This window comes from Erpetoichthys calabaricus, chromosome 5, assembly GCF_900747795.2.
Source record: "Erpetoichthys calabaricus chromosome 5, fErpCal1.3, whole genome shotgun sequence".
NCBI classification, from domain to species: Eukaryota; Metazoa; Chordata; class Cladistia; order Polypteriformes; family Polypteridae; genus Erpetoichthys; species Erpetoichthys calabaricus.
In genome coordinates, this window is record NC_041398.2 from 194,793,012 (window position 1) to 194,805,734 (window position 12,723).

At 37.3% G+C, this 12,723-nt stretch overlaps 1 protein-coding gene across 4 annotated transcripts in view; it reads right to left on the bottom strand.

The window, feature by feature from the left end:
- The window catches only part of LOC114652139 (transient receptor potential cation channel, subfamily M, member 6), a 158,347-nt gene that overhangs the window by 23,586 nt on the left and 122,038 nt on the right, over positions 1-12,723 (bottom strand). For all 4 annotated transcript variants that reach the window (XR_007935172.1, XM_051928453.1, XM_051928454.1 and 1 more), the window contains exons 25-29: positions 10,200-10,332; positions 7,125-8,278; positions 4,306-4,418; positions 3,285-3,417; positions 1,618-1,715 (exon numbers count right to left, since the gene is read on the bottom strand). Coding sequence is in view for 3 of the 4 variants with exons in the window: in XM_051928453.1 (XP_051784413.1) it covers positions 1,618-1,715; positions 3,285-3,417; positions 4,306-4,418; positions 7,125-8,278; positions 10,200-10,332 (1,631 nt within the window). In the remaining variant the exon portion in view is untranslated. The remainder of the gene's footprint in view (positions 1-1,617; positions 1,716-3,284; positions 3,418-4,305; positions 4,419-7,124; positions 8,279-10,199; positions 10,333-12,723) is intronic.

The window sequence follows — 12,723 nt, forward strand, 5'->3', positions numbered from 1 at the left end:
AACAGACTAAACTAGAGCTGAACATGTTGTGTTAAATCCCTAGCAATGCCAATGATAGAATGATAAAAGAAACCAAATGAAAGTCTTATTGTAGAATCTACAACCGAAGGTAAGACATTTGCGCCTGTCTAAGTAAACTAACTTCTAAAGAGGAAAGGAATATACAGTAGAACAGAAAAGGGATGCAGCCAAAGGAGTGCAAAAACAGGAAAAGATTTCAAAAGTTTTTTGTTTTTTTTAATGGTGATATAAATGTCTAAAAAATATATTTTGTGTTATTCTTACAGGCACAGCTATTTAGCTGTTATTAATGATGTCCTTTGCTAGTCACATGATCTTATGTCAACACTACCTGTCTAGTCATTTGGGTAATGTTTAAGTTCATGGTGTGCAGTTTCATGCATTTTAATCTTTGAATTTTGAATAAACACCAGTTGCAATTACTGGTTAGTTAGGGAAAGGGTATTAGACAATTGGTTAGGAACTTTGCTTTTTGATCTTTACACTGCAATCTGTGGCTTTTATTATTAATTTTGACATGCTGTTTTCTGACAGTCATGTTGACTACTGGCATGTTTGAAATTCCGATTATGTGAAAAATCCTAAAAAAAGAACATCCATTTCAAAATCTTTCCTTCCTAATTTTGTTACTTCCATCAAGGTATTAGAATAGTATTCTGAACAATCTTTCATCAAAATAAAAATAAGATTTTCTTTACTAAGATACAGAATTCCCTCAAAATTCCTTCTACATTTTACATATTCATTTCACCTTATTTTTACGAAATAATCTACAATTTGACAAGTCTAGAATGCTGTACACATCTGGCAATATAGAACTGGTAAAATAAAACAAATGACACCACCAGCGTTAACAAAGAGAATTAAAATGATGATAAGATACAAAAAGAACCTCTGTGATCTGATCAGTCTGTCTGATAATCTTGCAATGAATTTCAACCTTATTCCCTGCAATTTAAAGATTTTTCATGGATAATCAGAGTTCTGCGGATAACTTGAAAAATGGCAAGTGATCTACAAAGTTTTATACAGTAGTCATGTGGCCCCTTCTCCAGATATCGCACACCTTCGTCTAAACTTATTTGATAAAATGAAGTTGTTTACGCCCAAAATCACAAACAATACATGGTGTGAAGACAGAGGACATGCTATATATCCAAAGCAATACTTTCTGCTTACATGAAGCCAACCCAATTGTATAAGCACTAGATGAAAATGAAAGTAGCAAACACATAGAACCAACAAGAGTAAAGAAACAAAACCTCTATCAAAATAAATACAAGAAATGCAAAAAGACAATAAAAGTTGAAGAATATAGTCAAACACTCTCATGCCCTAACAGACTGCATTGACTAACACCAGATAACCAAATTTCTGTGGTAGTGGCTTAAACGGTTTGAATTGGGTCTCTAAAATGGCATTTTAAGCAAATAGTAATGAAATGAGCACAATATGAAAGCCTATCAGATCTGTTGAAAGAGTCTGACTGTGGTTTTCATCTGTCTAAATCTGTAATGTGGGCTATTTGCTGTTACTGCTATGGAATATTCTACACTCTTTAAAGTCACAATTATAATAATACCTGTAATGCTTTACCTGGCATGGCAAACACAAGAACTCACTTGACTGCAAGCAATTGGCATTTGTTTCTTGATTTTGAAGTTTTTGGTGAAGGGAATTCATTCTCTGCAAACCTTAAAAAGAGTACAGAATAGGAAGATATTATATGTATAAGTTTAAACGTGAGAGAAAACTTGTATGTTACATTTACATACTGATGCTCTGTGTAAGAAAGGACAGAGCCGACTATACTTCCTTAGAAGGCTGGCGTCCTTCAACATCTGCAATAAGATGCTGCAGATGTTCTATCAGACAGTTGTGGCGCGCGCCCTCTTCTATGCGGTGGTGTGCTGGGGAGGCAGCATTAAGAAGAAAGACGCCTCACGCCTGGACAAACTGGTGAGGAAGGCAGGCTCTATTGTTGGCATGGAGCTGGACAGTTTAACATCTGTGGCAGAGCGACGGGCGCTCAGCAGGCTCCTATCAATGATGGAGAATCCACTGCATCCACTAAATAGTGTCATCTCCAGACAGAAGAGCAGCTTCAGCGACAGACTGCTGTCACTGTCCTGCTCCACTGACAGATTGAGGAGATCGTTCCTCCCCCAAACTATGCGACTCTTCAATTCCACCCGGGGGGGGTAAACGTTAACATTTAACATTATACAAAGTTATTGTCTGTTTTTTACCTGCATTATTATCAATCTTTAATTTAATATTGTTTATTGTATCAGTATACTGCTGCTGGAGAATGTGAATTTCCCATTGGGATTAATAAAGTATCTATCTAACATCTAACATCTAATCTAATTTAATATTTGCAAAATATAGTTAACTACAGTAGCTACCTACATAACCATCCAGCAACTCACAACATATATACTGTAGATTAGCATGGGGCCCCTGGGCAAATCCCCAGCATGTCCATGCATTAAGACGGCCCTGTCTTCATGTAAAATTGAAGCATACATTTGAAATCTACTGAAACAGTTCATGCATTCTCCAAGAAATAGCTTCAAAAAAAGCCCTTGTTTTAATAACTTTGTAAATATGAAGAGAAAGCTGAGTACAAGTATGATGGTTCATTATTTTATTTACCACCATAAGTAAAGAAAAATGGCACTCTCTCTACCACTAAAGCCAACATTAATAAACAGGGAAAGTCAAAAATAAGTAGAAATAATGGTAGCTTCTTAAATACCATATACAACGAACAGTTTATTTCAATCATAATGGAATTTAAAAGAATATCAATCAGTTTGCAGGGGCGGAGTGGTGGCACTGAGGCTAAGGATCTGCGCTGCTATCCCGAAGGTTGCTGGTTCGAATCTCCGTCAATGCCAAAAGAGATCCTACTCTGCTGGGCCTGGTTTGCTCCCACAATCCAAAGACATGCAGTTTAAGCAACATGACCCCAGAAACAGTAAGACCAACTTAAAACAAAAGAGGCAATTATTCAAAAATGTGAATGAAAAAAATATAGAAATATAATTTTGGATTCCATCTCAACCTTCTAGGCTAATTACTCTTTAAGTTATCCCAATTCAGATTTGATCTGGGAGTTAAACTTTGCACAGGAAAAAAATATTAAAATATTTGGTAACTTTTCATATTTACGTTAGTATATAGTGAATTAATTAAGTCGGGCCTTATTTCTGCAGATCACTAAAAAAGGTTCCATGTAACTATGCTCTAGAACATACTTAGCTGATTGAAGCTGGATATGGTCAACCAGTTTCTTAATAAATCTTCATCATTAGGACACTGATGGCAATCCTTCATTGAAAAATCAAAATCTAGTGGTGGAGTATGGGAACAGCCATCCACAGTTATAACCTAAAGAACATAACAGCATAATAACAGTTAACGGATGAAAGCCTATACTGTATATACAAATTTTTATTCTTTCTCCATATTATTGAATATACAGTTTACACAAGAAGATTAGAACAGATTTAGTTCATGACTAATTCAGTAATGTTCTATAATTTACCCATCCTGGGTTTGACGTTAATCGGCACCCAGCCCTACAAGCAGGTCTTCCAACTTGCAGGGAAAACCTGAGGGTTGCTGGCAGGACTGGCACCCCAGCCGCTGTAAGAAGCCTTGCACTGTTCAGTGTGGTGCTGAGGTGTCAACCGTTGCACAACTACACTTGGATCTCAGTCCGGTGGTTCTCCATGTGGTGGGTGCAGCAACCACACTGTAATCAGCGCATGCTCCCAACTTCTCTCTCTTTCTCTATAATTTATTCTAAAATTAAAAAGACTACAAAACTAATATTAATGTTCTCCCTATTCACGAGTTAGATAAAGTGGGTCCTAAAATTGATAAATTTACAATTGGACATATGTCTGTACCACATATTATAAAACATTAAGAGAACACAGGCACCTTTTAAAGTAATTTGCTACATTTAAATGATGTAGATACAAAATGCCTTCTCAAATAATATCTATTTATTTTCAAACCGCCAAGTCCAATTCAGTTTGAAGGCTGAGCAGGAGGTTAACTGAGTAATCTTAGGCTCTAAGGTAGGATCACACTCAAAATGGATTGTTATTACATCAACTGAAACATGTCACTGCTTTTGCCTTTGGTTTTCAGGTGTCTGGAATCCCAAGAGGATCCCAGATACATAAAATGGAAAACAATAAAGCAATAAATACAAACCCCACTTTTCTCTCAGGGTTTTATATTTCATGTATTGTGCAATTGACTTACTGGTACTTGCAGCTTTGCAGATTTTTTTGGTTTTTTTCCAGATTTTGCACAATACTCTTGTGTGTTTGTTTTTGACCTCACAGATGGTTGGATTTCTGAAGATTTAGAAAATTCTAAAATACAAAAAAAATATAATAATATCTTTAAACAAATAAACTGCCGATATATATACTTAAAATATTTTTGCCCCAAACAATTTTAATCACTTTTTGACATGCAGATGACACACTGTGGACTTGTTGAAGGTAAGGTATTTGGCAAGCCATTGCTTATTATTATAAAATGACATATAACAGTTTGTGGAGTGGAAACGTCATTTAGCACAATAAGAAATGTGAAAACATGACTGAAGACAAGTACGTAAGATGCTAATTTACCTGGGTATGCATGAGGAGTGTGAGCTAAAATCTCTGAACATAAGAATGAACTTTCAAAGTTAATAATAAGTTTACACAAAATGAATGCTGCTGCTCAAGCAACAAACTCTCAACTGTATCCTCTACATAACCTCATAATCTTGTACTTTATACATTTATTTGTATATAATATCACTATCTGACATGCTTAATGTAAAAATGCATTTTAAAATTTTATTTTATATTTTGTTATTTGGGGTTTATTTTCTAATATTGATATTTAATTGACCAAATATACTGTTTATATTTATACCTGTCTAACTTATTAGTTCTATTGGTTTCCATGAATGTTCCTTAATTTTTTGTTTTACAGTAATCCCTCCTCGATCGCGGGGGTTGCGTTCCAGAACCCCCCGCGAAAGGTGAAAATCCGCGAAGTAGAAACTATTTGTTTATATGGTTATTTTTATATTGTCATGCTTGGGTCACAGATTTGCACAGAAACACAGGAGGTTGTAGAGAGACAGGAACTTTATTCAAACACAGCAAACAAATATTTGTCTCTTTTTCAAAAGTTTAAACTGTGCTCCATGACAAGACAGAGATGACAGTTCCGTCTCACAATTAAAAGAATGCAAACATATCTTCCTCTTCAAAGGAGTGCGCATCAGGAGCAGAGAATGGCAGAGAGAGAGAGAGAGAAAAGCAAACAAAAATCAATAGGGCTGTTTGGCTTTTAAGTATGCGAAGCACCGCCGGACAAAGCAGCTGCATGGATGTACAATGTAAAGGTAGTCTTTCAGCATTTTTTAGAGGAGCTTCTGTATCCTCTAGGCCAGTGTGCAAACAGCCCCTCTGCTCACACCCCCTCCATCAGGAGCAGAGAATGTCAGAGAGAGAGAGAGAGAAACAATCAAAAATCAATACGTGCCCTTCAAGCTTTTAAGTATGCGAAGCACCGTGCGGGAAGCATGTCGCTTGACAAAACAGCTGCACAGAAGGGAGCAACGTGAAGGTAATCTTTCAGCATTTTTGGACGAGCGTCCGTATCGTCTAGGGGTGCGAACAGCCCCCCTGCTCACATCCCTTCCGTCAGTAGCATTGAATGTCAGAGCAAGAGAGAGAGAGAGAGAGAGAGAAAAGCAAACAATCAAAAATCAATACGTGCTGTTCGATCTTTTAAGCATGCGAAGCACCGTGTGGGAAGCATATCGCTTGACAAAGCAGCTATATGTAAGCCCAGCAAGGAAGAAAGCAATGTGAAGGTAATCTTTCAGCGTTTTTTGATGAGCGGCCGTATCCTCTAGGGGTGCGAACAGCCCCCGTGCTCACAATATAGTTGAGGAGTTTTATTTAATACGTAATACGTGCTCTGATTGGGTAATAATAATAATAATAATTCATTAGGTAGCTTCTCAGCCATCTGCCAGTAGCGTCCCTTGTATGAAATCAACTGGGCAAACCAACTGAGGAAGCATGTACCAGAAATTAAAAGACCCATTGTCCGCAGAAATCCGCGAACCAGCAAAAAATCTGCGATATATATTTAAATATACTTACATATAAAATCCGCGATAGAGTGAAGCCGCGAAAGTCGAAGCGCGATACAGCGAGGAATTACTGTATAGAAAATGTTGTCCTCCCCCTACAAAACTTAGACACCCATGCCTGAAACAGTGTTTTGGGGTTAGGATTAGGGTATATTTTGGACACAGCACTTTCAATGTTAAAGCCTTATTTATTTAATAAAATGTATATTTCTCATTATGATGAAGTATATGAAATATCCAAACCAGAAGGTAAACCAAATCATCCACAAACTAAATGCAAATATATCAAAATTTGCAGATATCCAAAACTATTCAAAACTCGACCACAATACCTAACATTAAGAAAAAAATGCTAATACAGCCCTTCTCTAATTTCATTACATTCATATCTTCCTTAATGTGATCATCAACTTAACATATTGTCTGTGAATTGAATGTACAGTATAATATACTTTCATTTTATCATTTTTCACATCACATTATATGTATGGATATGTCCCTGTACTAGAGTTTACATAAATTTCAGCGCATGGCTGAAAGTGAATATTTGTTTGGGTCTAGAGATAACATTTTTATGTCATTATTTTATCAAAATTGAAATTGAATTCAAAACATACATTCTGTGAGTTTTACCTCTAAACAGAAATTGAAAATCGTTTGTATTTTCTGTATTAATTTTGTTCATTCTGTGAACAAACTTTGTTTGCTTAGCTATCTCTTAATAAAAGTTGTCAAAAGAGAAACTTTTGTGTGAATATAAAATAATAAACATTTAATTTAATCTTCCACTTCACCTTGTTTCAGATTGAATGATTTCATCCCTTGCAGTACTGGGAGGTTTTTGCTGGTAGCCGATGTTATTCATTGTACTTTTATTTATTTATATTTTTTTCACAAAAATGTACACTCTTACCTTGTACTTTATTACAGTTCCAGAGTTTGTCATCTTTTGGAGCTCTGAAGCTGCTGCTTTTACAAAAAGACCAACTACTCCTTCGAAGTGGGTTCACCCAAAAAAGGCCAGAGCTCCTCCGCCGTCTCGGTGCAGCCTCAAAGCTTTCATTGCTGTTTCCAGAGTGATCTGAATTATATGAGAAGGAATGGGTTTCCTTTATTTGAACTTTTAAAGAACCACCACTTGTACAGTTGCAGACTGTGTTGGATTCAGAATGAATACACTTCCCTTTGTTGTGCTTTTTGGCTTGGGTGAAAATCCCTGGCTCATCTGCCTCACTAAATGCCCAATTGACATATCCTCCAGAACTTTCTTCACTATGTGAATCTGACAGCAGGGAGGTGTCACTCATCACAGTTGAAGCTCGAGGACTAAGAGGTGTCTTTCCAGAGCTACTGTCATTGCTTTTCCTTGGAAAATTAATCATAGAGTTCCATTTTTTCTTAGTGGGCTTTTCTACCTCTTCAGAAGATTTTGGTATTTTCTGTAAACTGAGTTGGAGAGGTATGCTGCAGGGGCTTTTTTCCTGCTTTTCCACTTGTGAGATATCCCTGTCTATAGAAGGCTTATTCAACAATGAGGTATTCATATGGATTTCTGGATGTATTAGACACTCCATATTTGGTGGCACCAGGAGGAACTGACCATACCTTGACTGTGGATCTGAGCAGACCCCTGAAGTGTCCGTTTCACTCTCTGATTCTTTCTTTTTTAGGCTGTGTTGGTCATCATTTTGTGATGCAAGTGCACTGTGAGGATTATACAATTGAGTTGACTGTTGACTCTGAGCCAGATGCCTGAAAACAGATGGTGGAGTGCTATAATAATGGTATTTCTTTTCAATTTCCTCATGAAGACTATTTGATGGATTTAGATACATGGCATTACTCCAGCTGTGGGGGATCTTTCTGCAGGATGAGTGTTTCTTGTGTGCCAGCAAAGCCTCCTCAACCTTCAAGCTGTCTACTGCAGAGATGACTTTTAAAGTATCAACTGTAAGGGCAGAGAGATCCTGAAGATGTCCTAGTTGGCTGTCTAGAGACTGCAGGGACTCTTTGATGAAATATATTTTCTCTATTACATCTTTTAACTGCAAAAACATTTCTTCTGCTCTATAAAAACAGTAACAAAAAATAATTGAAAATATGAGTTTGCAATGAACACAACAGAGTTTGTTACTATTATTTCAACTGTTTTTTGTTACAATCTATGTGAATTGGAAGGCAGACCTAGTCTATAAAGCTGAGTGGGTATTTCCGTGTGTGTGTGTGTGTGTGTGTGTGTGTGTTTGCCTGGTGTGCAAATCCACACCGTTGAACTGATCTCTGCCAAGTTTTATGCAGATTCTCCATTTATACAGGGAGATGACTGTAAGCTATTTCTTTCCAAAATGTAGTCATTGCCTCCACTCTGAACAGTGCCGTGTACCACTGCTTGTGTTTACCCGGTATCCAAATCCACACCGTTATAACTAAACTCCACTAATGTTCACATAGACTCCTCATTTGTACACGTTAACAAGCTAGGATTCATTCCAAAATTTTGTTGGTGCCCTCACTCTAAGAAGTGCTGGGTATTCCTTCTAGTGTTAAATATAAAGAAAAAGGTATACTTAAAGTATATGTTAAATGCTAAACTTTTAAAAAATATTATACTTTGTCAATTAAGCATATATGTGGCATTCAAACCACTACCTATAATACTTCTCTCACTGTTCTTGTTGTTTTGAACAGTCACTATAATTATAATTAGTATATGAAGTGACATATTTGAACTTCTGGGCTACCCATGATGACATCATTTGAAATTGTACAGTACAATGATATAATTACTGTTGCTTTGTATGGTGCCTTGCCAGAAAAACATAATAGGAACCAAAAATAAAACGAGAGAGGGCTTAAATTTGTAAAGTGTTGGGAACCTTCCTCCAGATAAACAATATGTCTGTGAATTAATTTTTAAAAACTGCACTAGTAGTAGTAGTTTCATATGTACAGAATACTGTGAAATTCTTACTTACATGTTTTTGCCATGGTACTATTTTTCCACCGCCATAATAACAAAAATGTAAAAAAGTACAATGGCAAGCAGTTTTAACATAGTATGTAAATTCCAGTTTTAGGTATCTTTAATTATCTCTCCATTATAATAAAAAAATCTTGGGTCGATACGTGATCTTCTCGGAAGACACTTTGACATCCCGCGAGACAAGGCAGTGAGACAAAAGGACACCTGCTGTACAGGCTTTTAAATAATCGACACGCAGCACGACAAGCAGAATATGCATCTCGGCAGCGGCAGCAGAAAGCCAGCAGCTGATCCGTCCGCATCTCCTTAGCGTGCATTCAGCCCCCACCCTTCACAATGCGAGCGGCTGAGACACGAAGTGGCTGGAGCATAGCTCGCCCCTTTGGGGTTGGGGTAGGCAAGTGAAGCGAGCAGGGGGCAAAGCCCTCTAGTATTTCTATAAAACCAAAACATTCTGTGCTGTGATACATTGGGCTCAACACCCGACCTCACAAAGATCAAAGGTTTTACCTTTATGATAGCTGATGCAGGATGTATTAAGACAACATTGGTGATCGTCATCCCAACATCCCCAACCCCTTCCAGTTATTGTATTTTTATTTTAATACGTACATATGGTCACAATATTATCAATGACGGTTTTCATTCACATTGGTTCAGTACATCTGGCTACTTTCACATTCAGAATTTTTTTTCAAATGCAGGTTTTTTGGATTGATGACATTCTACATTTCTCTGCAAACAGTAAATTATAGGATACCTATTTCAAAACTTTTTACTGATTATAAAGTATATTAAATATGTCTGAAAATGTTGCATTCTAACATAACATTCTCAATCCAGTTTGGTCTAATTCAGGATCGGGGGATAGATCCATGTTCTGTACTGCGTATGAGCCATAATAGGTTTCATCAAACAATTTCATGATACGAAAGTGTAATGTTGTTATTTATAAAACTGGATTTTAAGTAACTTCTCATAGCATTAAGAGCTGGGCCATCTTACCTTTCTTTAGTTACTTTAATTCTCTCAGTATGACTGGAATGATGGCTTTCATTTTTTTCATAAAAGTATTTTACAACACATTTTTCTTCAAAGTCATGAAGTTTTTTCAGCTCATCACTGCTCAAATAAAGTTCTTTGGAAAAGATAAAAAAATATTTTAGTCTCTTTGTGGTTAAACATTTTTAAGTAGCAACTACTGAAAATATTTTATCATGCATTTTCTTTTGAACTTTCTTCAGTCATTCCTCACATTTATTGGAGTATTTCCAAATGAATGTGAAAGAGAATGGGCTTTAAATACAATCCTATACAGACCCTTGACTAATACTGAAGTTTTTAAATAACAAATCGAACACTGAAATGTCGATCTCTCTTATAATTAAAATTCAAAGCACTGAAACTCAGAATTATTTTTAATGTGACATTGTTATAGAAAATAATAAGAAAAAAAGAAAATATGCTGCTTGCATAAGTATTCATTGTTGTGGAAGGGGAGCATAAGTTTGTGCTGCAGTGGCTGAAATTTTGCCAGTTATTGCTGCTGAAGCTATTAATTGCTGAAGAAACACTGTTACGCTTTATTTTAGTTAAGACACTTAATATATATTCTCTGGTATGAACTGCTTTTTGTTTTCTTAACCTGCTGCAAGTTTACAATGAGTTGCACATGACTAAAAAAACAGCAGTTCACCATTTAACTTGGTCTCATTTACACGTGCGTGTTCATCATGGTCTGTTTTAATAAAATATTTAGAAAGAAATGGAAGAGAAAAAAATGAAGGAAGTACTAATCTGCTTGAGACATAAATCATTTAGATAATATCCTTGAAAAATAAAAATCTGCAATATAATAATGACCTGATATTGCAGAAGTAAAACACTAACAATCCATAAAATAAAGCAAGTTCTCCTTTTGAAACAGATTGAAATTGCCATATTTTGTGGATGAAAACCTGACAGTTAGGGGATCGATATTTGGGCTGGGAATCTCTGTTCAGCCCAGCAAACTCATTCACCCTATTTACTGTCACACATGTGTGTTTGGGAGACAACTGGGGGTCCCAGTTGGTACTGTTGGTTCAATTATCAGGAAGTGGAAGCAATGTCAAGCCACTCAGACACTACCTAGGAAAGGCTGTCTCTTAAACCTCTCTGTGCAGACAAGAAGACGACTTGTGAGGAATGCCACATGAGTACGTTGAAAATACTAAAATGGGTAAACAAAAGGTTTGAAGTAAAGCCTACTGAAACATATTTCATGTGGGAAGGGAGGAAAACTTTTGTAATCACTGATCCATAATTCAAACGTACATTTTCTGATATACAGTGCATCCGGAAAGTATTCACAGTGCATCACTTTTTCCACATTTTATGTTACAGCCTTATTCCAAAATGGATTAAATTCATTTTTTTCCTCAGAATTCTACACACAACACCCCATAATGACAACGTGAAAAAAGTTTACTTGAGATTTTTGCCAATTTATTAAAAATTAAAAAATTGAGAAAACACATGTACATAACTATTCACAGCCTTTGCCATGAAGCTCAAAATTGAGCTTAGGTGCATCCTGTTTCCCTTGATCATCCTTGAGATGTTTCTGCAGCTTCATTGGAGTCTACCTGTGGTAAATTCAGTTGACTGGACATGATTTGGAAAGGCACACACCTGTCTATATAAGGTTCCACAGTTGACAGCTCATGTCAGAGCACAAACCAAGCATGAAGTCAAAGGAATTGTCTGTAGACCTCCGAGACAGGATTGTCTCGAGGCACAAATCTGGGGAAGGTTTCAGAAAAATTTCTGCTGCTTTGAAGATCCCAATGAGCACAGTGGCCTCCATCATCCATAAGTGGAAGAAGTTCGAAACCACCAGGACTCTTCCTAGAGCTGGCTGGCCATCTAAACTGAGCGATCGGGGGAGAAGGGCCTTAGTCAGGGAGGTGACCAAGAACCCGATGGTCACTCTGTCAGAGCTCCAGAGGTCCTCTGTGGAGAGAGGAGAACCTTCCAGAAGGACAACCATCTCTGCAGCAATCCAGCAATCAGGCCTGTATGGTAGAGTGGCCAGACGGAAGCTACTCCTTAATAAAAGGCACATGGCAGCCCGCCTGGAGTTTGCCAAAATGCACCTGAAGGACTCTCAGACCATGAGAAAGAAAATTCTCTGGTCTGATGAGACAAAGATTGAACTCTTTGGTGTGAATGCCAGGCATCACGTTTGGAGGAAACCAGGCACCACTCATCTCCAGGCCAATACCATCCCTACAGTGAAGCATGGTGGTGGCAGCATCATGCTGTGGAGATGTTTTTCAGCGGCAGGGACTGGGAGACTAGTCAGGATAAAAGGAAAGATGTCTGCAGCAATGTACAGAGACATCCTGGATGAAAACCTGCTCCAGAGCGCTCCTGGCCTCAGACTGGGGCGACGGTTCATCTTTCAGCAGGACAACAACCTTAAGCATACAGCCAAGATATCAAAGGAGTGGCTTCAGGACAACTCTGTGAATGTCCTTGAGTGGCC